This window comes from Notolabrus celidotus, chromosome 23 (assembly GCF_009762535.1).
Source record: "Notolabrus celidotus isolate fNotCel1 chromosome 23, fNotCel1.pri, whole genome shotgun sequence".
NCBI lineage: Eukaryota > Metazoa > Chordata > Actinopteri > Labriformes > Labridae > Notolabrus > Notolabrus celidotus.
This window is the reverse complement of record NC_048294.1, coordinates 26,076,951-26,104,003: the sequence shown is the minus strand read 5'-3', so window position 1 is coordinate 26,104,003 and position 27,053 is coordinate 26,076,951. Positions and strand designations below refer to the sequence as shown.

The following is a 27,053-nucleotide window of genomic DNA, read 5'->3' as shown; positions in this document are numbered from 1 at the left end:
AGTCCCATACAAAACACGACAAGACAAAAGATTTTAATTTGAACTAAAAGATAAGACAAAAAAAATGAAAGGAAAAAAACCAGAAACTAAATTAAAACAAGTAAAAACTGAGGTGACAGTAGATTAAAACAGTAAGGGGGTGTGACAGAAATGTTTCTAAAATAAAGAACAGAGTTAAAGAACTTCTAAATGAAGAGAAAGTGACAATAACAACAACGAACCAAGATAAATGATCAGGAGCCTGAACACAACAGCTCTGCTCTTCTGATAAGTCTGACTAAATAAGCTCTGTCAGACGCTCTTTGTTTCTGTCGACTTTTATTGTTTAATTGTTTTTTATTTTGTCATTGTCAAGTGTTGTGAGGGCTCAGCAACTTCCTGTCGTAGAAAGACACCTGGGCACAGGTGTGTGGTGAAGACTTCAGTTTATCTACTACTAGTTCAGTTTGTACAGTAGGCCCAGGCTTCGTTTCTTGGGAAGGAATTAATACAATGACATTTTATTTTGAAAGATACTTTGGCTTTAATGTTGTACCGAATCAAATCAAGGTGCACTAAATCGAAGCCATCATTGGATCAGATTTAATCGGATTGGATCAGATGGGATTGGATCAGATTGGATTGGATTGGATTGGATCAAATGGGATTGGCTAGGATCAGATTGGATTGGATCAGATGGGATTGGATTGGATTGGATCAAATGGGATTGGCTAGGATCAGATTGGATTGGATCAGATGGGATTGGATTGGATCAGATAGGATTGGATTGGATTGGATCAAATGGGATTGGCTAGGATCAGATTGGATTGGATCAGATGGGATTGGATAAAATGAGATTGGCTTGGATCAGATTGGATTGGCTTGTATTGGATCCGATTGAATTGGCTAGGATCTGATTGGATTGGCTTGGATTGGATCAGATTGGATTTGCTTGGATCGGATTGGATTGAACTTGATTGGATTAGATTGGCTTGGGTCAGATTGGCTTGGATCAGATTGGATCAGATTAGATTGGATTGGATCAGATGGGATTGGATTGAATGTGCTAGGATCAGATTGGATCAGATTGGCTTGGATCAGATTGGCTTGGATCAGATTGGCTTGGATCAGATATGCTTAGATCAGATTGGCTTGGATCAGATATGCTTAGATCAGATTGGAATGGATTGGACTTGATCGAATGGTATCATCATGTTAGGGAGAGATTTAAACCCCTTCCACTAAGATTATTTGAATCCTCTGTTAAAACTTTGTAAACACTGAAAAAGTACTCCTAACAAACTGATCTCCTTTGCTCAAGCTTACCTGACTGATGTGGCAGTTCAGCTTGCACCCCCATGTGAAATCAGGCATCTCCCAGTAAGCTTCATTACACTGACTTTAAACATGAAACTAAATCATTCAACATTCCAGCCTGTTCTCATGAACCAAAAACAAGAATACAGCCCTAAAGACTTGAGCCTGTAAAGGACTAACAGTGCTGACACTTTGCTCACTCTGATAAGTCACACTCTGCTTGCACATCACTGTTCTTGTTTGCTGTCGTCATGTGATAAATTACTTTAATTCAGTTTCTCCTCTCTGCCAACTGACAGAAGTTGCCAGTGGCAGCCATTAAACATCTATGGTGGCAGCACAGTGCTGTTGATTGGTGTTATTGAGCAGCAGAAAGAAACTGATTACCATTCAAGCATGTAGACTGTGTTTGGGCTAACAAATTAAAGTGTGAATGTTGAATTCGGTCCAAGATGCTTTCCAATCAATGTATAAGCATTTAGTCTACAGTGTTGGCAATGCACATAGTTCTGTTTGTCCTGGATCAGGCTTATATTTCAGTCATTGTCCCCTGTGTTAGCACTCATCACAGGACGCTCACCACATGTTCTGATGTGCGGTTCATAAATGTGCTGAGGCGCTGTGGTTGCTGTCACAGTGGATCCTTCATGAAGCCTCAGTTGTAGTTTCCACTCTGCTTCCTTGATGCATCGTTCACCTGTGACCTCAGTTTCTTGCCTCTCTCTCAGTGCCTTTGGAGCTTGTAGCAGCTAAACAAGTGGCCTTGTTTGCCCCTTCCAGTTCACTGTGGACTTTGACTCCACTGAGTTCAAATGTCACTCCTTCCCACAGTTCTCCTTTCTTCGTTGGAGTGATGGACATCCAGCTGTATTCACAGCACTGGGCTGTGACAGCCTTCAGCAGGGAATTAAACCCTGGCTGATAGAAGGCCAAAAGGGGCTTGAGGATGATCATGACATGTAGCTTTAAAACCTCCCACTGAACTGCTTTTGCTGGAGCACAAAGGTCATACCACAGCCCTGCTGGTAGTCTGGCTGTATCTCTACTCTTGTTAACTCCAGAGTCAGCAGGTAGCTGGTCTGAGTCAGAAAAGAGAAAGCTGGGAGGAGCAGCAAGCAAACAGGCAGCAGCTGAGCGGCTTCTGATGCTAATGTGATGCAGGGGGGCTGTAGAGGTTTAAACAGTCAAAACTGAAGGCTGCCGGCTGGAAGGCTGGAGGGTTGTTTAGGCAGCAAAGATCACAAAGATTTGATCACAAGACAGAAGGCTGTGGGCACCAACAAGCAGGGCTTTAACAAACAGACAAAGTAGTCAGGCAGTGGAAATAAGTAGCCAGCTATAATTCATTGTTTTGCTCTTTTTCACCTGTGATACTGTGATAGTAACATGTGTCAGCCCTCTCACTGTCATAAGATTCACACAGCTCTAAGCTCTCCTTAGGAACGTTACACAGGGTGCTAACATGTCATAACTTACCTTAGCTAACAAGAAAAGGATAAGCCACTAGACTTTTTAAGCTGCAACACCCAAAATAGCAGTGGTGACCCCTGCTGTCCCTGAGGTGGGTAGATGTTCCTCACTGCCTCGGGAATACACTCATAGGAAAATTCACAAACAGGCCCAAAAAAAGGGCCTAAAAAACTTACCTTATCAGTAGAAAATTAGACTATCTACGTTCACATCCTGCTGTGTTTCTTGTGCTGCTGTAAATGAATCTGCTGCCACTGATACCATCATTTAATTGAATGCTTGTATAATATCGGATAAAATATGCAATTTTCAGTAGTTATTGTTTTTGGAAGGCTTTTCATTGTCCCGCTATTGGTGTTTTGCGACCCCTTAGGGGCCCCCCACCCCTACTTTGTGAACCTCTGCACTAGAACTACCTCTTTTCTACCAACGGGAACCAACGGGAACCGGGTCTCTCCAACACGGTCTCAGCAGAAATGTGTCTAACATGAGTCTGGTCCTGCTGGAGGTTTCTGCCTGTTAAAGGAAGTTTGTCCTTGCCACTGTAACTTGCTAAATGCTGCAAAGTGCTCTGCTCATGGTGGATTAAGATGAGATCAGACTGAGTCCTGTCTGTAAGATGGGACTGGATCTGATCCTGTCTTGATGTTGGGTCTTTGTTAATAATAGAACATAGAGTGGTCTAGACCTGCTCTGTTTGGAGAAGCGTCTTGAGATAATGTTTGTTGTGATTTGGCGCTATACAAATAGTGATAGCTAGATTATTCTAGTCCAAAGAGTCAGTGTTGCTACTGTACAGAGATATACACACTAAACATGTATCCACTCTGTACTCACCTTAAACTTTGACTTTTTCAGCACCATACTCAGATCAGCACATTTAACCAGTCCTTAACCTCTTTACATTTTAATTTGCATGGGCGTATCTTCAAGTCAGCTCCAGAGACTTGCATTGCATTCCCCTCACTTTGCTCCCCCATTGCATCCTTTTCTTGAATTTGTATGCAGTCACACTGCTTCACAAATTTGCATCACATTCAGTCATAACACACCTTTTGACTCGCAGAGAGAGATAATAGTTTGTGGTAAAAACAGTGGTGGTGGATGAGTGAGACAGACCTGGGCAGAGGAAGAGATAGAGGAGACAGTTAGTTGAACCTGACAGTTACAGAGGGCATGCCAGTAGAACCCATTTCCCCTGAGCAATGTACATCGACTGGAACCTATTACCACATCCTCTTTAGATGTACATTGTAACCTCATCATGGACTGATGAAATCCACTTTGCCCTCTTTTTAGTTGAACAAACATCTGTGAGCTGTGCTGCCATGTTATTCTGCTAGCCATGCCCTGAAGAACAAGCTTTTGACATTAACATTGTCAGGACGCTCTGGGGAGCAGGCTGTAATCTAGAACTAAAGCTTGAAACAACTCCCCTTGACACAGCGTTGACTTTGCCAGGGAAAAGAGCAGAAAACATACTGTTGCATACAAATGCTCTCATGTCTCTGCTGGAAAGTTTGCCCGACGTAAGAAGAAACTTTTACTCCCGTAAATAAGTAAAAGTCGCTGTACTTTGCTCTCATTATGTAACCTAATTATGGGTAAGCACTGGAATGTTTGGACTTCTGCGTCTCCGACTCGTCACGAGTTTGTCTCCCTCCGTTTGCTCTCTCAAGAAAAACAAGTGCATTTGAGGAATCATTATGAAAGGGCTAAAGCTCTGAGCAAACCCTCAACCCACTCCAATCTCATTTTGTCTGTCTGCCCAACTCATTTGGCCAGTGACGGCCCACCATATCTTCTCTGACAATCATTTCTCCAATTGGGTCAGGCAAATAATTGCTCATCACTGTGCGTTAATGCTGTTTACCACTCTGTCTGTCAGTGCTTGGGACGGCTATGGACTCCTGAGATTAGAGGGCAGCATCTGGACAAACAGAAGATCATAGAAAAATGTGTCCGTGTGTGTGTGTGTGTGTGTGTGTGTCAGCCCTAACACAAGTGTCCACTGTTTGAGGCAAATGAGAGCAAACAAAATGAAGCACCTCTGAGCCTTTGAATGGATTTGCAGTGTCTAAACAAACACGTCTCACCTTCACCTCTGTCCTCTCTGTCACATAAGTACCACAGATCTTATCCCCATTCGTAGGTTTCACATTCGACTGTAATGCGCCATCACTCAGCGAATGTGCAGTGCCTCTGCTGACCTACATAGCAGTGACATTCAGCAGGCAAGTGAGCAGGAGAGGTGGAGGAGGATGAGGAGGGTCAATGATCGCTTGGGGACAAGGTGGAGAGTCATAGAGAACTATATTTAGTCGTCGAAGCCTGCCTCTTTCTTTCTTTCGCATTTCCCTATTTGCTGTGTTCTCCTCTGGTGAAGGGCAGACTGTGTTGGAGTCTGCAGCCAGAGATGGAGAACCCTCTTAACAAGCCTGGCCCAGAGGTCACTAAATAAACCACCCTCATCGCTCTCCCCCTCTGTCTCTGATCCAGTGCTGACCAGGCCACACGCACGCACACACTAATGGTCGGGCTTGAGCTTCATTCCGGCTGTATCTGGAGTCGGTGACTAAGACATATGAGTGTGCACCGGAGAGCTCACTCAATCATGGCTAATGAGGTCAAAAGGCCATCAAATATTTACAAGAGCACACTCCACGGTATACAGTACAGAGGGACAGCTGTGTTAACACAGCTCCCACAGCCTCGTATCCTTTGAAATAATCAAACGTGTCTCATGGCCATTAGTTAACGGATCCTAAGGCTCCCTTTTCCATTTTTAATCCTGGTCAAATTGCCTTATGGAATAAAAAGCACTTCATGTGTTTATGTCTGCAACTGAACACAAAAGATGTAAAAGCCTGTGTAAATAAGACACTAGTAGCGGTATTACTGATGAGACTCAATAAAGAGAGATGAGGCTTTGAAGCCTCCAGAGAGCCGATAGAACCAGAGATGTTTTTCTCTTTAAAAGCCTGCATCATATGCGTCCATGAAATGGAGCTGTGATGATGCCAGTGCCGCATGCTGCATACTTGAAACCACCCACGCAGGATGTTGAGGGCAGTTTTGAATTAAGCAGAACATGTCTGTGGCTGCAACAGCTTAAAAGATTAATTTGGCCGGTGTGATTGATAAGCCAGAGGGAACAGGAGGAGTAAACCGTGCAGGAGCAGTGAGCACAGAGTCCTTACCCCTGGTTCTGATGATTGTGGGGATGTTCAATATGGAGGCATTCATTCAAACAATCAATTAACCAATCAATCAGTCTTTATTTAAATAGCACAGATTCAAAACAAATGCTATTTCAAGACACTTAATAAAAGAGTGGGTGTAGACCATACTCATTTACTGATTGGACCAATTGGGGTGAGCAACACAAGGTTGGATTTCAAGGCTATGACTGTGTTTCACTCATAGACTGTATAAAATATGGACGTAGTATCGGGACGTCACCCATCTGTTTCTGAAGAGCTGTTTTGAGGCCAATCGACGATGGCAGCCATATTGTGACATAAAGAGGCGGGCTTTGAGCCTCCTAGCCAACAGCTACAGTGTTCCCGCCTGTCAATCAAGTCAGCTGTGCCTCTCATTGGAAGACTTGTAATCTAAATATCTTTGAAATTGCTGCATTATGAAAAAATTCACCCCCCGTACAGTGTGTGCCAATCCAGAAATGAGCTATCCAGACTACACTTGTCTTTTGAACCAGACTGTAAACATGTTTATTTCTGCTGTAAAGATCGTCTTCTTTGAATTGGTGTGTATGTGGTTTCCGGTACGTCCGGAGCCAGCCTCAAGCGGACCCTTGATGAACTGCAGTTTATAACACTTCTGCATTGAACTCATATTTTAAGACCGGAGGTGCTGTTGGTTTCACCAGGAAACATGGCTAAGGCTACTCATCCTGCACACCTAGAGGAGAGGAAGGCAAGAGTGTTCACAGACCTGCACAACATTTCTGCTGTTGTGCCTTATCATGTTTTTTTCCTAACATTCCATCCTACCATAGAAACCGATTATAAACACCCGATACATTGAACTCATTACACTCATGGTATGTGAAAGTAAGCTGGTTATTGCTTTAAATCTTAATTCAAGATGTAAGGTTCATCTTCTCCCTGGTTCACGTGACAATGCAAGGGCTGCAGCATCAACAGTAAATTTGTCAAAATGTGTTGGATACAAGTTAATCCAAATGAAGATTCTGTGGAGGTCATATATCACCCCACAAAAACTGAAGAAAATGAATTGTCATGTTTCAGATCTGTGCTGGCATGGCTGTGGGATGACGGGAACACTTATGCATCAACTATGGCATTGCCAGAGATCCAAAGGTTCTGGATTGATGTTAAAGATTTTTTGTGCAAAATATTTGATGTCAATATATCATTATGTCCTACAGTGGCCCTACTGGGAAACAAGATAGATGGAGTAACATCCAGAGAATTACAACACTTGATCACGTTAGCATTTCTATCTGTAAAACGGACAATTTTAATGAATTGGAAGGTAAGAAGGGCAAAATGTTTTGATATAGACAGCTGGCTTAAAGATTATTTAGAACTGATATCTATGGAGCAAGCAGCATCAGCACTTGTAGATCCAGGCAGTGGCCACAGAGGCTCTTTGAATTTTATTTTATCAGTGATGGATAAAAGACCTTGATGGCTCCTATTGATACTTGACCTGAGTTTTAAACCCCATGAATTCTTGAATGAACATGAATGTATACATTTTATTTATTTATTTATTTTTCAATTTTCTTTATCTATACACTGAACAATATTTACGCTCCACCCCTTGCTCCCATGTCTTGTCCTGTTGTAGGTTATCAAGTTTATTTGTTTGTATGTATATTTGTTTGTTTGTTTAGACCTTGTCCAGTCAGAGTTGTGTTGTTGTATTATAATTTTGTGTAATAAAAAAAAAAAAAAAAACAGTAACTTTGGGGGCGCTATTGGTCTAAGCGTGCGCCCCATGTACAGAGGCTATAGTCCTCTGCAGCGGTTGCAGGTTAGACTCCCGGCCTCACCAATCTTCTCGCACTCTCTGCTTCCCACATTTCCTTTCTCTCTTCAGCTGTCCCATCGAATAAATGCAAAAAATGCTCAAAAATATAACTTTAAAAAATGATATTATCATGAACCATAGCATACTATTATAATTATGATCTCACGCTACTGACTTTGCTCACTTCAGCCCTTACAAGAGGCACTGCCTGTGAACACAAACCTGTCCTTGTTGCTATTATCTACAGTGTCACCCAAATCAAGGTTTTTCTCTTCTGACACTTTTATTTAATTCATCTTTATTTAATATTCAAACTTTATTTAACCAGGAAGCCACATCAAGGTTAAAAATCTCACCGGAGCTTCAAATGGCCAGGTCTCTTAAAGCAGGGGTTCCCAAAGAGTGGGTGAGGACCTAATGGGGGGTCGCGAGACACAAATGGGGGGTCGTGAGATGTCTTCCAGAATGTTTTTTTTAATAAGTTATCTAAAAATAGTACATTTTACCCATTATAGTAAAAAATGTGGACAAAAATATTAGCTAAACTTGAAATAAAACCTTGAAAATAGAAATGTAATGAGTTTTCTGCCTTTCTTTTCTCCAGATGACTCCTAAGTTTAGAGTTAGTGAACAGTTAGTTATCAAAAGCATCAGTAGCAGCAGGTTCATTCATAATGGCACAGGAAACACAGGTGGGCTAATTTTCTGCAGACCAGCTAAATGAAGCCACATTAAATCACTTTGAGGGACAGTGGGGGTCGGGAGTCTTTGGCACCTATATTTTGGGGGTCACGGGCTGAAAAGTTTGGGAGCCCCTATCTTAAAGAGCTACCTGGCCGAGGTAGCCACCTTACAGGATCAGAAACATTCAAATACACCATGAGCTTTCAAGAAAAACAACCACATTCCCCTGTCACCATGTTATTTATTATACTGTGTTATTTATTGAGTGATATTAATGTGTCCAGTTTAAGCTCTTATTGAAGATTGTTTCATCTCCAAGTTACATAATAGAAGAAAACAGATCAGACAGTTTCCCCAGATCTGTCAAAACGCAGGGAACAGTGAAGAGCAATAAATCAGAGGATCTTAACTAGAACTCAGAAGAGATGGTGTAGAGAAGGGTCCAGAGATGAGAGGGAAGTTTTCCCAGTTTCGCTTCATTAATAAAAATAAACCAGTGTTGTCGTCAGTGAGGGATTTTGCGTCAGTAATGAAGCACAGGGATGCATGATACACTGAAAAGGGATCCATAAAGGGGATGACGATGCATGCATATACAGTATATCACCATAATCAATCACAGACACAAATGTAGCATCCACAAGTGTTTTTCTTGGCACTGAAGGAGGAGCAGGATTTATTTCTTCAATAAAAGACAACCTTCCCTTTGAGCGTTTTAACTAGAGCTTGTTGATCCTGAAAGCTTTCTGTGTATCAAAATATGCAAGAACTTAAAGGAGGTCACATTTTCATCGGTTTACTGTCAGAAGTAAAGATATTAAAATCATCAGGCTGTTGCAGGTGAGTTTACAAGAAGACCTTGAACTTTAATTTTTTGCATTTAAACCTAATTTGGAACTCAGGAGAGCTGTTTGTTAAGAGTGAAAGGCTGTCTGAAGCTCTTACACTGCTGTTGTTACTGAGGGAGCGAGGGTGTAGATGACGGGATAGTCATCAGCATACAAGGGTGATTTAGCTTTGATGTCCTTGTCTAGGTCATTTATAAAGATAGAGAACAGAAGGGGCCCAAAAAAAGAACCCTGGGGGACACCTTTTAGTGATCTTAAGAGGATCAGATCAGTGGTCCACAGCAGAGACACACTGAGTTCCATCTGTAAAATAATTTCTGCTGGACCAGGTTATGAGTCTGGCTGCAGCATTCTGAACCAGCTGAAGTTTATTCAGAATCAGAATCAGAATCAGAATCAGAATCAGAATCAGCTTTATTCGCCAGGTATGCTTGAACACACAAGGAATTTGACTTTAGTAAACTGTGCTCTCTTTGTACAAGGCATAAGAATAAGAATAAGAACTACAATAAAAAATAAAATAAAAATATAATAACAATAACCTTAGCTATAAATACAAGAAACAACAAATAGGCTTGACTAATGAGGTTATTTTGTGAGAGAGAGGAGAAATCTAACAATCTTGATTGATAAAAATTACTGAATTGTTGACAGTTTTCTTAATTGAAAAAAGCATGATTGGATATCTATAATAATGATCTCTGATTGTTCTGAGTTTAATTGTAATAAATTGGTTGCCATTCAGTTATAAATATCTGCAATGCACGTGTAAAGGTTGCTTAATTGAATTGTGTCTTCACTGTCAAATGAGAGATATAATTGTCGTCTGCATAGAAATGGTAATTAATATTGTGCTTTTTGATAATATGACCAAGTAGTAGCATGTAAATTGAAAACAGCAGGGGTCCAAGAACAGAACTCTGTGTGTAAGAGATACCAGGTTGATTTGTTGTTTCTTATCTGAGGTGCCCACCCAATTTTTAAGCCTTTTAGTTAAATCCTATGACCAACTGTGTCAAAAGCCGCCAACAGGTCCAGCAGATGTAAAACAGTGTGTTGATCAGAGTCATCTGCTAAAAAAAGACTGTTTAAAACCTTTAGAAGTGAGGTTCCAGTACCATAACCTGCCCTGAATCCTTTTGTTCATCAAAGAAATGATCTGCTCAGCTGCACATTCTTCTAAAACCTTGGTAAGATTAGTAGTTTGGAGATTGAGCTTTGCTCTGTTAAGTTTGTTCTGTCCATTCTGAGCTGCTGTAGAAACATGATGGTGCTGCATGATGGCAGCCGCTCCATGTTCAAATACACATTCTGAGTTTTAAAGGTGACATATCACGCTTTTTTCATCAATATATATTGGTCTAAGAGGTCCCCAAAACATGTCTTTAAAGTTTATGCTCAAAAAAACACTTTGAAATCAGATTTTGGTCTGCCTGAAAAGCCCTCTTCTTCAGCCCTGCTCAGAACACTCTGTTTTCTCTCTGACCACGCCCCCTCAGGAAGTGGATGTGGCCTCGGCTCTCCAGCAAGTTGATCTAATGTTTACATGTTGGCTGAATATACACGGCTGCACAGAGATCACGTTACTTCAACCCTCTGAATCTGATCCAGAATCTGATCCTGACGGAGAGGCGCCTGTAGCAGGACCTTTCTGAACCATTGGTCACAGATTTAGTGTTCCTTGTTGTTTTATTTATCAGTATGTAGACGTGTGTCTTGGTACACAGCTACGAACATGTAGCTATGTGGCTATGCTAACTAGCGCTAGCACTTATCCATGATAAATAAAAATCATCCACTAGATCTTCAAATCTGCAGACGTGGGGAGTAAAACCGACCTCTGCCAGAAAGGCAGCGGGACCTTTCTGAAGGATTGGTCACAGATTTAGTGTTTCTTGTTGTTTTATTTGTCAGTATGTCGACGTGTGTCTTGGTACACAGCTACAGCTATGAACATGTAGCTATGTGGCTATGCTAATTAGCGCTAGCACTTATCCATGATAAATAAAAATCATCCACTACATCTTCAAATCTGCAGACGTGGGGAGTAAAACCGACCTTTGTGTTCATTAAGACAGCCTACAACTAGCATGCCTCCCTCCTAAGCTCCTTGTTAGCACACATGTGTGCAGGTAATGAAAAACGGAGGGGGGATTCAGTATTATTTTATACAGTCTATGGGCTGAACAAGCTCCGAGCTCTGACTCCGTGACAGACCGGATATTGTTGTGACGTAACAAAAACACTGAAGTCTGAAACGGCTCGTTTCACACACATTTACAGAAAGGTGTAGAAATCAGAACAGGGGCAGAATGGATTCTTTTCATTCTCGGGGGGTTTGTAGACATGCCAGGGAAACATATTTCAGGTAGAGAACCATTAAAAAGTCAATTTTGCATGATATGTCACCTTTAAAAAAGCAAACTATAGTTTTATATGCATGATTATCATAGACTGTATAAAATTTGGACGTAGTATCGTGACATCACCCATTTGTCACGTCCCATCCTGAGTGCTGTTTTGAAGCCAATTGATGGCTGCAGCCATATTGGAAATGCGGAACTCAACCAGGCATAGTGTGACATAAAGGGGCGGAGTTTGAACCTCCTAGCCAACAGCTATGTGTTCCTGTCCGGGAGACAAGTCAGTCATGTCCTTATGTGTGCAAAAATTCTTAATCTTAATATCTTCTGAACCGTCACGTTAGAAATAAATTCACACCCCGTACAGTGTGTGCTGATAGAGAGATTAGCTGTGTAGAGCCAAGCCGTTTTTTGAACCAGGTTGTAAACATGTTTATTTCTGCTGTAAAGATCGTCTTTTTGAATTTGTGTCTATGTGCTTTCCAGTGTTTCTGCAGCCAGCCTCAAGCGGATTCTCTATGAACTGCAGTTTATAACACTTTCACATGGTCTTCATAGTTTGAGACTGGCGGTTGGTGCTTGGTGCTTATACACTAATTATAACATAGTTATACATATTATATCCCGTTTCCACCGCATCTGTTCTCTAAATGCTGCTAACTTCTACACTGTCCCTTTAAAGTTATATTTTTTGGGCTTTTTGCCTTTATTTGATAGGATAGTGAAGAGAGACAGGAAATGTGGGGAGCAGAGAGGGGGGAAGACATGCAGGAAATGGTCGACCAGCCGGGAATCGAACCGGCAACCCCTGCGACGAGGACTATAGCCTCTATATGTGGGGCGCTTAGACCGCTAGGCCACCAGCACCCCGCACTGTCCCTTTAATAGACTTAAATTGCTGCATTAATATTAACTGCAGGCATTAAGAGATAGGGATCCAGATTGTAGACTTTTTGTGGTCAATATCCTTTAGAGATTCACCAACTATATCAGACACATCCAGATCTCCATGTGTTACACTCAGGGCAGGGCATGGGGCAGATGAATCTACATATATGTGCTCCTCTGCCTCTACTTAGTAAATTGCAGCAATGACTAGTGAGGCAGAGTGTTTGTGACTGATTTCTATTTTTGCACAGGAACATTTTGTTGTTGTTTTCACTAGAAGAGAAAACAGTTCACTTAATTGTACCTTTTGGGAAGGTTTTTTGTTTTTACTTTGCTGCGTTTCCACAAGTAATAAACGCAGTGTGCAATCTAAAGCCATAAAACATCACATAAGTCAATAAAAAACAATTATCTGAAAGGTGCACAAGGACACGCAGTACTACAAATGTTATAAAAAGTGTTTCATGAGGTTTTATGGTAACGTGGTAATATATGATCTCTGCTGAGTTGTTTGGCATGCCCTCCTTTTACATTGCTAGACCAATATCTGAGTTTTTGGAGGGTTAGTTATGTGTGGTGTTTAGTCTTTCTATGTCATAATTGAAATATCTTTCTCTGTTTGAGTGCTTTACTTTGCAAAAGCAACTGATATGAAAAGAAACCTTTCTTTTTGATAGTCTTTATACTTGGTGTATCCTCATTTACCTCATCTTTCCTCTGCTCCTGTTATCATTACAAAGGCTGCCCTGTTGTTTCCCTTTCAGCTGTGTATCTAGACTGGTACTATTTAACTAAAGGATGCTTGTTGTGTATCCAAGTATGGCAGTACTTGCAGGAGGTTATTTTCATGGGTTTACCATCAGAAGTGAGTTTTTGAGAAGACCTTTAACATTCATTTTGGAGCACTTTGGAAATGTGGAACTCAGGAGAGCTGTTTGTAAAGACTGAAACGCTGTCTGAAGATTTTGCTCTGCTGTTGTTACTGAGGCAGCGAGGGTGTGGATGACGGTATCATCAGCATAGAAGTGAGATTTTGTGATGATGATCTTTGTCTAGGTTATTTATAAAGACACATTACTAAGGCTGCTCTGTCTTTTAACATCAGCCCCTGTAACTCCTCAGACACAGAGCTGTAACATGTCCTGACTGCCACAAAAACCACGTAAAACCCCCACAGGTACTTCCAACAAGTTACTTAGTGGGCTCAACCATCGAGCTGAAATAATGTGATGTGGAGTGTTGCATGCCTCGGGGTTCATGCCATGCCACCTCAGGCCTGGGTAGAATGCACTGCTGTAGGCCAAGTAAGCCCTACACACACAGAGAGAGAGGAAACCACCAGCTGACAATGCCTGTGGCTCTCACTTGCAGACAAATAGCCTGCTGATGTGGTGTGTGAGGCATCAGCAGTCTGCCCGGTGCAGTTCCATCCAAGATTCATGTGGTGCTACAGAAAGAAAGGGCAGCCAAAGAGCACCTCCCAGAGGTTTTTTTTCCCTCCCCATATAATGCAGTGCAACACCTCTGTGGTGCACAAGGCCTCTGGAGGCTCCTCTGACACCCGTACTCTCTTTCCCAGCATGCAATGACAGGGTCTTCAATTTTTAAACATGTTTTAGCATCAAATAGTAAAAATTAACCAGGTGCTTTATCCTTAACAAGCAGAGCGAGAGAGTCATAAAGGAGGGCTGGGTCATGTGGGGTATGTTAGTGCTATTTATATTCTACTTAAGGTGTTTTTCGACCGGAGGAACTTTACCCTGGAACTATGTGCAATTCGTCCGGTGGACCAAGGATCTGAATTTAGTTCAGCCCCGGCTAGGGGGGGTAGTACTTTTCAAAGGTCCCGGGACTTTCGTGGGGCAGGACCTGCAATGCTGAACGTGTCTGATTGGTAGATTAACTGCAGTGTTTTTATTCCTCCCTCCGTCCACAATAACATCACACACATCTGTGATTCTCTTGATTTCTCTTTCTTTCATTAGTTTTGATTTGTTCTATCTTTTTTGTATGTGTGTGTACTTTTCAAAAGAAGAAGCTGTGATTCTCTTGATTTAGCAGCTTGTAACAGTAGTCTTCTCTCAGCCCACCGTGAATGCGTCTCTCCCGGTGTTCCGGTTTTAAAAGTGACCCTGTAAACTGGAGACCTTCAGCTGAACGTGTCAGTGTTTGTGGAGTTTACACAGCTGTTGAAACACAGAGGGAGTTCCTGGGAATGCAAACTAGTTTAGTTTTTATTAAGATTTCAAAATATCCTCATCAGATATTTAATGATCGTCTAAAGATGTTTATGAGGGATGCATCCGGCTGAAAGTCTCCAGTTAACAGGGTCGCTGTTTAAACCAAAACACCGGCCGATCTCTGCCACGGCTTTTTGAGTTCAAAAGGATTTTAAAGCCGTGTTGAAACGTCTTTGCTACTCGCGCTTATCTCCTCTCACGTGTTGATTCAGTGAATCCATCTGTGATGAAATATAGCACCATCTAAAACAGACCAGCTGAGTCTCTTCATGCTAACAGGCTAACTGTTGTGTTGCTCATAATGGTACTTTGTATTTTTATTGATTTAACCTTTATTTAACCAGGTAAGTCATTAAGAACAAATTCTTATTTCCAGTGACGACCAGGCAAAAGGCACAGATATCTGAGGGGTAAAGGGTCAGGGATAACAGTAATGATAAAAAAAAACACAAGGGTAAAAACATAAAAGACAAGTTAAACATGACAGGACAGAACAGAGCAAATAATGTACAGCGTCAGCAGGAGTCCAGGATTAAAAAGGATTAAAAGCAGGAGCAGGTGTGTTTAAGGGAGTCCATGAGAGAGTTCCTGAAGGCTGATTTTGAGATGTAGTGGACCAGTTTAAAAGTTTTCTGTAAATTGTTCCAGTCTGTGGGCACAGCAGACTGAAATGATGACTGAGTGCTGACTGAATGTGTTTTGGGGATTTTCAGCAGGATCAGGTCAGCTGAACGTGTGTTGTAAGTGGAAGGTGCAGATTGTAACAGGCTACATAGATACTGAGGTGACAGTCCAAGTAGAGTTTTTTTTATATTAACATATACCAGTGTATTTCACGGCGGGTGTGTAAGGATACCTGCCTGTCCGTCTGCTTCTATGGTGTCATCTGTGATGAATGGCATTCCTCTTTGTTTTACTGCCCTCTACTGGTCTGGTGGTGTAGTGCATTTACTCTTTTTTTCTCCATAAGTCACTGGCCTGATTTGCACAATCTCCCCGGGACTTCAGCCCGCGGTTGAAACACAGACAACAATGGGGGCACAGGAACCTTTCAGTTCAGGTGAAAGTAGTTCTGGGGGCTAAAAGACCCCGGAACTCTTGGTCAAAATGCTCCTATAGAGGTCCCTCTACTACAATGGGCGAAGTAAACCAGCACCTCAAAGATTACAAGAGAGGAGATTGAGAAAGGATGGACATTACCAACATGTGGAGACAGAAACCAGCTGCTTTTCTTCACACACATTTGTCTTCAACAATTTCTGGAATCTGCCACCCAAGCCTGTTTCTGTTTCCTTGTTAGATAAAGAGCAGGGAAAAAAAGAAACCTTTAAATGATTGCCGATGGAGATTGAGAAGTTGAGAGAGCGCTGCATGTGGGGGCGAACTGGCCTGTCAGAGACATAAAGGATGAGGCAGTGAGGAAAAAGACTGAGTTAGGAGCAGAGAGAGGGAGACGGAGTGGGATAAAATAGAGGCACGTGGGGCAGATGAGGAATGGGGATGCCAGGCGAGTGGCAGAGCAGCAGAGGAAGACAGTGATGTAGTGGTAGCGGGTGGAAGAAGAGAGGAACAGAGGAGGAATAATGGATGAGGACAATAAAAGTGCATTAGAGCAGAAGGTGGTGCGTGTGTGTGTCTGCGAGGAGGGGAGCTTTGCATGAAAACACTAGAATGGGAATGACAGATGCCTACACCTCTATATACATCTACTCATTTCATGTTTAGGCATAAGCTGACACGATCCACTCCAACGCAACCTTTAAGTGGAGAAGCAGACATTCTTTATGGATTAGAACAATTGTCCATTAGCATGTGGTTTTGTGAAGTCAGCAGAGCTCTAACAATGTGGTTTTGGGAAGAAAAAAGAGAAGACATCCAGAGTCAGCCAGGCGGCACCCACAGAGCATTTCCACTCACACAGACAGCCCATCCCATGATTCTGTCAGAAACTTCTGTCAGGCTGGAGGAGATATTTCCATTAAAGTGTTTAATCAACTGAGCTTCAGACAATACTCAAAAACAATACCTCCACCCACTCATCTCCCTCTGCAACTTTTCTTCGAGCCGTGGCCCCCTCGGCACATCCACACGCAAGTTCACACAGTCACACACTCACACCCACACACGCTCTCATCTGGCCCCTGCGGAAGCCTGTCACTGTGAGTGGCCCTCTGCCATTGGAGGATAAACTACCTGTCATGCCGACGACTTTCTGTGGAATTCATATCAGAGGCAAAACAAAGGAGGTGCTGAGGTCACGGGGCATCACTCTTAAATTATTCATCCTCTGCTTCCTCCTTCCGAATCCTCTCTGCCTGTCGCCCACTTTGTTCTGCCAGCTTACAACAAGGGCAACTGTCAGCCTCTTTTCCATCTTCACTTTTTTTGGGAGGATCTATAGTAAATAAACATCGGTGTGAAAATCTCCCGCAGAAATGTTTCTGATTGAGTGTTCTGCAGGGTGTATTTATAGTTAATCACATTTGGGAAGGACAGTGAACGTCTCCTGCTCCTGAAGGTCACAGCGTCATGAAAGTTTAAAATGTGCTTTGCCTCCTACTTGTTGTTTGGTCATCTTGCGTGCATAATTGATCAGTGTCCTGGCAGCTTGTTGTTCACACACTCTCACAGGATGTCTCTCTGTTTTGTAGCTGCAAGATTGAAAATAAAAACATTGTGGTTAGTTCATAAACTCTGTTCTGTGTAGGGTTGCAAAGGGGTGGAAAATGTCCGGTAAATTTCAATGGGAAGTTAAGCTGGGGAATTTTGGAAATATTCCAAATTGGAAACTTCTCATGGGAATTATTAGAATTAATAGGAATTTATTGGAAGTTATCATAGACTGAAGACTGATGAATATGGACGTAGTATCTGTGACGTCACCCATCTGTTTCTGAAGCTCTGTTTTGAGGCCAATCGGCAGCAGGAGCCATATTGCTGCTGTTGAGTGATTGGGTCATAAAGAGGCGGGCTTTGAGCCTCCTAGCCAACAGCTACAGTGTTCCTGCCTGTCAATCAAGTCAGCTGTGCCTCTCATTGGAAGATTCATAATCTTAATATCTTAAAAATTGCTGCGTTTTGAAAAAATCCCTATCCAGAGTACACAAATTTTTTTAACCAGGCTGTGAACATGTTTATTTCTGCTGTCTTCTTTGAATTGGTGTGTATGTGGTTTCTGGTACTTCTGGAGCCAGCCTTAAGCGAATCCTCGATGAACTGCAGTTTATAACACTTCCGCATTGGACTCATATTTTTGGACTGGAGGTTGTCACTTGGAATAAACTGTGAATTGAGGGTAATGTAATGGAAAGGTATCATATCCAAGCATAAATGTTTGTTTTGTTATAAGCAGACATCCATCCAAAATAATACAATTAAAACAGATTTTTTTATAAGTAGAACTTTATCAAGTGTTCAATATTTTATTGAACAGTCAGTTATTTCATTGAAGAACAAAAACAGGAATGTTGAGTTAAACATGCAAATCAAAAAGCATCTTCCCTCAAGCTTCTCAAGCCTAGCCTCTGCAGGATTCTAGAAATCATCTGTGCTTCATGTGATGGAGGAATGCACAGTGCATGTAGGGGGGTGGTCTCAATAGCCCTGCAGTAAGCAGTGTGCTATGTGCATGTGATTGAGGAATAGCATAGATATTCAACTGTAGTTGATGAAATCTGGTTGTTTTAGTCAGGATTATGCTAAAATATATTTTCCCCAGCTGTTATTAAGTTCCTGTTTAACCCTTATATCATCCTTGGGGTCAATTGGACCCCATTCAATGTCTCTAAATTAATGACTAACATCATTTTTTTGGCTTTATATTTTATGACTTTTCCCAATTTAATGGGGACAACTTGGAAATGTAAAATTAAAATGTTGATATGTTCCAATTTCTTGTAAAAAACAAAATGCATCAGCGTTCCTTGGGGTCAATTTGACCCCAGTCTGTTTTAGCTGTATATAACATAAGAAACATCAACATTTACACACATTTGTTTTGGTTGTTTTGGATGATATTGAGGTCACTATAACAAAGGACACTTCCCCATGTGACTGCAGGAGCTGGGATTGAACCGCCAACCTTCAGATTGAGATATAATATTTTTCCAGGCACCATGTCTCTGAAGACATTCAATGATGAGTCCTGTGTCATACGTTTTGATAACATAGAAACAAGGCAGGGCCGACAAGAGCATGACAAACTCACAGCAGTTTGATGTTCTGTTTAACAGATAAAGTCCTTCTGAACACTTTAAATTGTGTTTATGCTGAAAATATATTTTATTTAAAGACTTATTTAGGTAGTCAACAAATAAACATAAAGTACCTGACACATAAACCTGGGTAACAATCAGTTTCTGGAGGTTTAAAATGCTGGGGTCAAATTAACCCCAAGGATAAAAGATGTCAGTGTAACAGGAGGGTTAAGAGCCAACCTTCACTTTAGTAAATTCCTGGTGTATTCCCGTTTGTTCCCATGGAAAGTTTCCAACTTTGAAAATTCACAGAATTTTGCAACCTTAGTTCTGTGCTTTCTGATTTCAGGCACAGTTGTCCGCTTTGGGCCTGAGCGACGCCTGGGACCCGGAGTCGGCCGATTTCTCAGGTGTGTCGGACAAAAGCAAAGAGAAGCTGTATCTTGGTGGAGTCCTGCACTGGGCTTCTCTGGAGCTGACTGCTACAGCTGGGAAAGGAGATGCAGCGCTTGAGGAGGAGCACATAGAGAAGCCCAAACTGTTCTACGCTGATCATGCCTTCATCATCTTCGTTAGGGACAACCTCACCGGAGCCCTGCTGCTGATGGGAGCTCTGGACCATGCAGAAGGGGAAGCCCTCCATGATGAACTCTAACATGACATAAATCCCTGTTCTGTTATTTTTGACTTTGTCTCTGAGATGCCCCTCTTAAAGACGACACACTGGCTTCTAAGTCGAGACATTGTCATTCACTGTGGCAGCCTATCACATCAGACTAGGCTGGCTGTCACACGTTGACACTGCATCCTCTCACGCTGACTGACACTGACACTGCCATACCCGACACTTACACTCTCACACACACACACACTAACACCTACATGGCATACTTAAATAAAAATACAGTAGGAGACATTACTGAAGTTGACAGACACAGAAAAAAGAAACTTGTCGAGGCTCCCTGCCTCTTCTCTGCATCACACATGTGCTCCCACACATTCACAAACACAGTCAGGGTCTCAATGATCAAGTCAACACAAAGCAGACTGACAAACAAGAGTGCACTGCCAAACACTTCCATGCTGACAGGCAGAAGTGGTTACTCTGACACAACACTTACAGCCGCATCAACAAAGAACTCCACGAGGAGAGGCTGGCAGTGAGACTAGAGCCGCCCCGTCAAACAGCGGGGCAGGTGATCCTGTCTGCGTGTGACTCGTTGACCCGACAGATCAAGGGTGTCCATGTGGCAGCTCTTAGACTCTCAGAGCTGGCAGGGATCTATGGCGGGGTCCCCTGGGCAGCGTCTCAAGAAGACTGATGGGTCAGCCAAGCACTTATTGATGAGCAAGCTCGATGCTAATGGCCGTAATGAGTCACAAGGCTTGTCAACAACACGGAGAGGGCAGGGAACCTTTTAATCTCTTAATACCAGCAGGGATCAATGACGCCGTTGTGTCACTGGATACAAACATGTCTGACATAGCTTGACTGAAATGTATCAACTTGATATTAAGAACGATTAGAGCATTTTAAGGAGGCATTGATTTCCATTTGTCTGTTTTGTTTCTTAAAGCCTCTGGAAACATAAAGAGAATATTTAAAATTCATATAGAATATCAAAATGTAATGTGTAATCAAACTTCACAAAAAAATCTGAGGGAAAATAAACATCCATAACTCTGAAAAATCTCTGTTCAAAAACATCTTATTTTACAGGTCTGAGCATTTCTCAGGACTGTGTGGGCGTGGCCTAACTCTTTGATTGACAGGTCAAGAGAGAGTTCACAGCCTGCATGTTTGAGCCGTCTGACTCTGAATCTAAAGACATCAAAACTCCAGAATCTGAAAATGATTCATTTACAATGGTCTCTGAGTGCTGAGTCACAACATACTTCAGAATCAGGACTTCTATCATTTATTAGTTTCATCACTCTGTAGTCTCCGGGGCATCAGGACCATGGGACGCCCGGAGCAGAGGAGGCTGAAGTGTAGTATGTACACGCAGAGGAGCTCGGCTCTGGGTGTCAGACGGAGCTGTTTGTCTAAACTCTGAGCTGTTTGGGGAAAGTTAGTGAACCGGTCCTTGGGAAAAGGTAGTAAACTGGTCCTGAGGAGAGTTAGTGAACCGGTCCTGGAGAAAGTTAGCGAACCGGTCCAGGGGTAAGTTAGTGAACTGGTCCTGGGGAAAGTAAGTGAACTGGTCCTGGGGAAAGTTAGTGAACCGGTCCTGGGGAAAGTTAATGAACCGGTCCAGGGGAAAGTTAGTGAACCGGTCCTGGGGAAAGTTAGTGAACCGGTCCTGGGGAAAGTTAGTGAACCGGTCCTGGGGACAGTTAGGGAACTGGTCCTGGGAAAAGTTTGTGAACAGGTCCTGGGGAAAGTTAGTGAACTGGTCCTGGGGAAAGTTAGTTAACCAGTCCAGGGGAAAGTTAATAAACCGGTCTGGGGAAAGTTAGTGAACCGGTCATTGGGAAAGTTAGTGAACCGGTCCTGGGAAAAGTTGGTGAACCGGTCCTGGGGAAAGTACGTGAACTGGTCCTGGGAAAAGTTAGTGAACCGGTCCAGGGGAAAGTTGGTGAACCGGTCCTGGGGAAAGTAAGTGAACTGGTCCTGGGAAAAGTTTGTGAACTGGTCCTGGGGAAAGTTAGTGAACTAGTCGTCCTGAGGAAAGTTAGTGAACTGGTCCTGGGGAAAGTTATTGAACCGGTCCTGGGGAAAGTTAGGGAACCGGTCCTGGGGAAAGTTAGTGAACCGGTCCTGGGGAAAGTAAGTGAACTGGTCCTGGGGAAAGTTAATGAACCAGTCCTGGGGAAAGTAAGTGAACTGGTCCTGGGGAAAGTTAATGAACCAGTCCTGGGGAAAGTAAGTGAACCGGTCCTGGGGAAAGTTAGGGAACTGGTCCTGGGGAAAGTTAATGAACCGGTCCTGGGGAAAGTAAGTGAACTGGTCCTGGGGAAAGTTAGTGAACCGGTCCTGGGGAAAGTTAATGAACCAGTCCTGGGGAAAGTTAGTGAACTGGTCCTGGGAAATAGAAGCACATTACGAGACCTGAACCGGGATCATCGGTTATTGCATTTTAAAGGGCATGACAGGCTACCGGTGTCTAGAAGAGCAGCAACATTTCTGTCAACACAGATCCTGATGTTCCCAACAAACAAACAAATACAGAATGTGTCATCCATTCCTCAAACTTAGACTGAAATTGGATGAATAAGGGAGTACGAAGCAGTACCTCCATGTCACTCTTTTCATAAGTTGTATATTTTTTATGTTCATGACATTTGTTGCCACAACCATTGAAGGTACTTTGGTGTTCTTTACAGTATTTCTTGAAAGTAAAAATGTAAATGTGCTACATCTGTCCTGTCATGGTGCTTAGCTTCCACGTCTAGACGCACAGCTGGTCCGTCTAACGCTCAGCATAACGATTCAGTTCCTGTATTACTTCAATGTAACAGCCTTGACCCTGATTTAGCCCTGTGCACAGGTCTGCTCAGCAACAGTATCTGCATGCATGTGTATGTGTGTGTGTTCATGTACTGGTGGCTTGTGCGTTTGTGTGTGAATAAAGCTACTACAATGACCTCTCTGCAGTGGCCTCTGTGCTGCAGAGACTTGTAAAGGGCACAATACTGCAGGTATAGTTTGCACTGAATAAACCCAGGAGCTCAATTTAGACGGGCCGGTGATGGATCCGAGGCTGTCTGCTGTGAGCACATCAATCCTGCTCATTCCAACACCAGCTCCCTGCTGGTTCACCTTCACATTTTATTCAGTTCAGAACACGAACAAACACATGCATGTCCACATCCGCTCACAGGTAGCCTGACATTATCTGACTTCGAATAAAAAAGGCTTCTTAGTGATGTAGAGAGCAGCTGTATGCACAGGATATCTACCCGGGAGGCTGGGTTTTATATGCCAATGTAATAATTTACAAGAAGACTGCAAAAATACATGTTTGAATTGCTTTTGAGCTGCATTTTTAGTTCAAGTTTTTATCCTTGTGTACTGTTATGGCCATCAATCAATCAACCAATCAACCAATCAATCAACCAATCAATCAATCAATCAATCAATCAATCAATCAATCAATCAATCAATCAATCAATCAATCAATCAATTAATCAATCAATCAATCAATCAATCAATCTTCATTTCTATAGCACCAAATCACAACAAACATTATCTGAAGACTCTTTCCAAAAAGAGCAGGTCTAGACCACTCTATGATGTTGGGTCTTTGTTAATAATAGAACAAAGAGTACGGTCTAGATCAGGGGTTCCCAGAGTGGGGGTCGCGAGATGTCTTCCAGAATGTTTTTTTAAATCTAAAAAAAGTACATTTTACCCATTATCGTAATAAATATTGACATAAATAGTAGCTAACCTTGAAATAAAACCTTGAAAATAGAAATGTAATGAGTTTCCTGCCTTTCTTTTCTCCAGATGACTCCTAAGTTTAGAGTTAGTGAACAGTTAATTGTCAAAAGCATCAGTATCAGCAGGTTCATTCATAAAGCACAGGAAACACAGACACATGCTCATCTAGGTAAGGTCATTTTCTGCAGACCAGCTAAATGCAGCATTTAGCAAGTTACAGTGGCAAGGACAAACTTCCTTTAACAGGCAGAAACCTCCAGCAGGACCAGACTCATGTTAGGCACACATCTGCTTAGACCGTGTTGGGGTTGGACGGGGGTATTTCATTTTATTTTAGGGGATTTTCCCTGTGTTTTGGGGTGTTAAAGTGGAATCCTTTATCTAGATATCAGGGGTTGTAGATTGTAGAGCTATATGTTTATTTGTACGTTTTCAAAGCTGCAGATTTTCTTGGCTTTTACACTTCCATAGTAGAATACATTGACTCATGTATTAAGGAAATGTCAATGATTGAAGACTTAAGCAGAAGAGGCTTTGAGCTAGTTCGTTTTTAGTTGAACTGTTATAACACTGGGAGGGATGTAGATATAATTAAATCAATAGCTCAACTACAATTTGCAGTCTCTTTTGGGTAGCCAGATTAAACACCCGTCTGAATATTGATTGAAGTATCTCCAGGTGACTCCTAAGTTTAGAGTTAGTGAACAGTTAATTGTCAAAAGCATCAGTAGCAGCAGGTTCATTCATAAAGCACAGGAAACACAGACACATGCTCATCTAGGTAGGGTCATTTTCTGCAGACCAGCTAAATGCAGCATTTAGCAAGTTACAGTGGCAAGGACAAACTTCCTTTAACAGGCAGAAACCTCCAGCAGGACCAGACTCATGTTTGACACACATCTGCTGAGACTGTGTTGGATAGAGGAATAGAGGGAGATAAAGAGAGAGAGAGATGATAGTAGTGAGACGGATAGTACAGTAGTAGTTGTATCAGCTGGAGTCTGGCACGTCCACAGCAGCAGAGATCCAGAGGAACCTACAAGACAAGGGAGCTCAGGGACTCCAGCAAGGTCTATGGTTAGTAACTTTAACGGGAGAGGAAGAGTTAAAGTAAGAGACAGGCAGAGAGAGGAGAGAGAGGGAAAGACAGGATCCCAGTGTGTTAGTACCCCCAGCAGTCTAAGCCTATAGCAGCATAACTAAGTGCTGGTCCAAGTCTGATCCAGCTCTAACTATAAACTTTATCAAAAAGGAGTGGTAGATGATATCAGCGTCACTAGAGTTGTTGTCTTTTTTTTTGTCTATGTTAAGGTGCTGTTCTTCTTATAAATAGTTGATGTGTTGTTGTTGTTGTTTTTTTAGGATACGGTATGTACAACAAAGTTCCCTGCTCATTAACACAAGATGGTGTTATACCACCATGTTGTAAATATTCCAGAATAAATATGTACCTTCTTCATTGAACTCTTGGTGTTTTTGTATTTGTTGACGTTTTTTTCCTCCTCAGCACACACTGTGTCCGGGAGCACACTGGAGCAGCAATATTTTGAACAGGCAATTGAGGTGAAGTGCATTGTGATCTCTGTGTAACTTGACACTCACCAATCGCAGAGCTTCCCCTCCGCTCACACAGAAAAGCTTTGAAGAGGATTTAATGTTTAATCTTTGTTTTTAAATAAAACATGATAAAAGAGGGACCGTGAACTTTGTGTCTTCCCTGCTGCGGCGTATGATGGATTCAACTCCTGCACAATTCAAGCAGAGCAGGAAAAAAAAGGGTGAGACAGCGAAAGAGCACTCAGAGCAGAGTCACACCAGTTACAGTACTTACCCTTTTAGAGGGAATCATAGAAGTGGCTCTGTTCGGCTGGGGGTCAACTTGCTGATAGGGCTGCTTCAGGGGCCCGACCATTTTCGCCTTGCTCTTCAAGATAGGTCAAAGAAAGAGACAAGCATGGGATGGAAAACAGAAATGTTTCACATATTTGTTGAACCAGAAAGACATCTTTCTGACATTTTTAAAGACCGCACAAACAAGCACATTTCCACTCAGATGAGGGTTAAAATCTTCAAGTTTACATTTCATTCAATTTCCCTTCAAGACTTAATTTTTTTCTTGCCACTACAGGGGCCTGTTGCATGAAAGTAGGATTAAGATATCCGGGATAAATGACTGAGCCGAGTTCACCCAATCCAAAACAAGAGCGTCCAGGCTCAGTCGGTTGCACAAAGACCAAGCCAGGATGAGCAGACACGGATTCATCAAGCCAGGGGAAACCAATCCTGGCTAAGTGCGCGTACGCGGCTTCCTTAAATAGACCCCAGATATCGATCGCAGATTCACTGATTCACCATGGCAACGCGTGCGGCATACTTTTCACCGTCAGAAGCGGAGATCCTCATGGAAGCATATGAAGAGGTGAAAGATCAAATCAGAAAGAAAGGCAACACAGCATCAATAATTAAACAGCACCAAAAAGCTTGGGAAACCATTGCAGATCGCCTGAATGCGTAAGTAGTGCACATGTACACACTTACACTCTTGATAATCACTAAATTAAAATTGTTGTGGAATCGATGCAGATGTGTTTGAAATTGTGTAAATGTAACTTCATCAGACTGTATAACTCTCTGATTTAATTTCCCCTTGGGAGAAATAAAGTTTCTCCTAGCTTATCCTGCAAGTGTGTGTGTGTATATATATGTATATACTTACTTACAGGACAAGATAGAAACTTTCTTTATATATATATGTGTGTGTGTGTGTGCGTGTGTGTGTGTGTGTGTGTGTGTGTGTGTGTGTGGCTTAAACATGACTGGGCCAAAAAGAACTTGGCAGCAAGTAAAAGTCAAATACAAGAACATCTTGCAGAATGGTAAGTGCCCCCCTGACTAATACTTACACAAGTGTACATTGTACCCAGAAGGTGCCTGCTCACACAAATGATGTACTGTTTTAGCCGTCAAAAAGAGAGGCCAAATACAAAGAACGGGTGGTGGGTCACATCCCACCGCCCTCACCCCAGCCGAAGACATGGCCTTATCACAAAATAAAGGCAGGCCAGTTTTGGAGGGGATCCTTGGGGGGACAGAAACAAATGCATGTCCCTCCCAAGAGGCTAACCGCTTCATACAAGGTACCTTCTTCCATCTTTACATGTGATGTAAGCACATTCATATCTCATCCATTTGGACTATCTGACTTTGGTTTGCCTTGCAGTTTCTGGCAGCACTATCTCCTTGCTGGAGCCACCAATGCCAGATGATGATGATGATGATGATGATCCAGTGAGTACACTGTAGGCCTGCCGTGATCCCTGATGACGACAGTGGTCGGCTGGTCAGGGACCAATATGTGTTGAATTACTTTAGTTAACATGCTTTAAATTTCAGTTATATATGGCCTGCAGTGGCAGAGACATATATATATTCAAATTTGAATTAATTTGACCTCTTATAATTGCACTGTATATTGTGTATACAAGCTTGTAGGGAGGCTACTGCATGTATTAATTTGTCTGTTAATTTGTTGTGTATGGATTTGGCCTGCATTTATTTCAGTGTGCAGACATTATATCCAGACTGATTGTGTATGCATTATTTTGTTGTATGCTTTTGATTCCATGCTTTCTATCTTGTAGAGTCACTGTGTGGCTTCAGTT

General features: G+C 42.3%; 1 protein-coding gene and 2 long non-coding RNA genes across 4 annotated transcripts in view; all 3 read left to right on the top strand.

Annotated features, from left to right (window-relative positions):
* The window catches only part of serpinh2 (serine (or cysteine) peptidase inhibitor, clade H, member 2), a 38,732-nt gene extending 18,077 nt beyond the window's left edge, over positions 1–20,655 (top strand). The window contains exon 6 of one of the 2 annotated variants that reach the window (XM_034676054.1): positions 19,354–20,655. In XM_034676054.1, the coding sequence (XP_034531945.1) occupies positions 19,354–19,659 (306 nt within the window). In that variant the 3' untranslated portion in view covers positions 19,660–20,655. The remainder of the gene's footprint in view (positions 1–19,353) is intronic. The other variant, XM_034676053.1, reaches the window with a different exon arrangement.
* Positions 20,656–25,522: 4,867 nt separating this feature from the next.
* LOC117807557 lies at positions 25,523–26,395 on the top strand. The gene is made up of 3 exons (XR_004629999.1): positions 25,523–25,902; positions 26,231–26,267; positions 26,352–26,395. It is a non-coding gene; the product is annotated as an uncharacterized LOC117807557 (long non-coding RNA).
* Positions 26,396–26,409: 14 nt separating this feature from the next.
* LOC117807559 overlaps positions 26,410–27,053 on the top strand; it is a 708-nt gene continuing 64 nt past the window's right edge. The window contains exons 1-2 of the long non-coding RNA XR_004630000.1: positions 26,410–26,528; positions 26,612–27,053. The exon at positions 26,612–27,053 is cut by the window's right edge and continues 64 nt beyond it. This is a non-coding gene — a long non-coding RNA (uncharacterized LOC117807559). The remainder of the gene's footprint in view (positions 26,529–26,611) is intronic.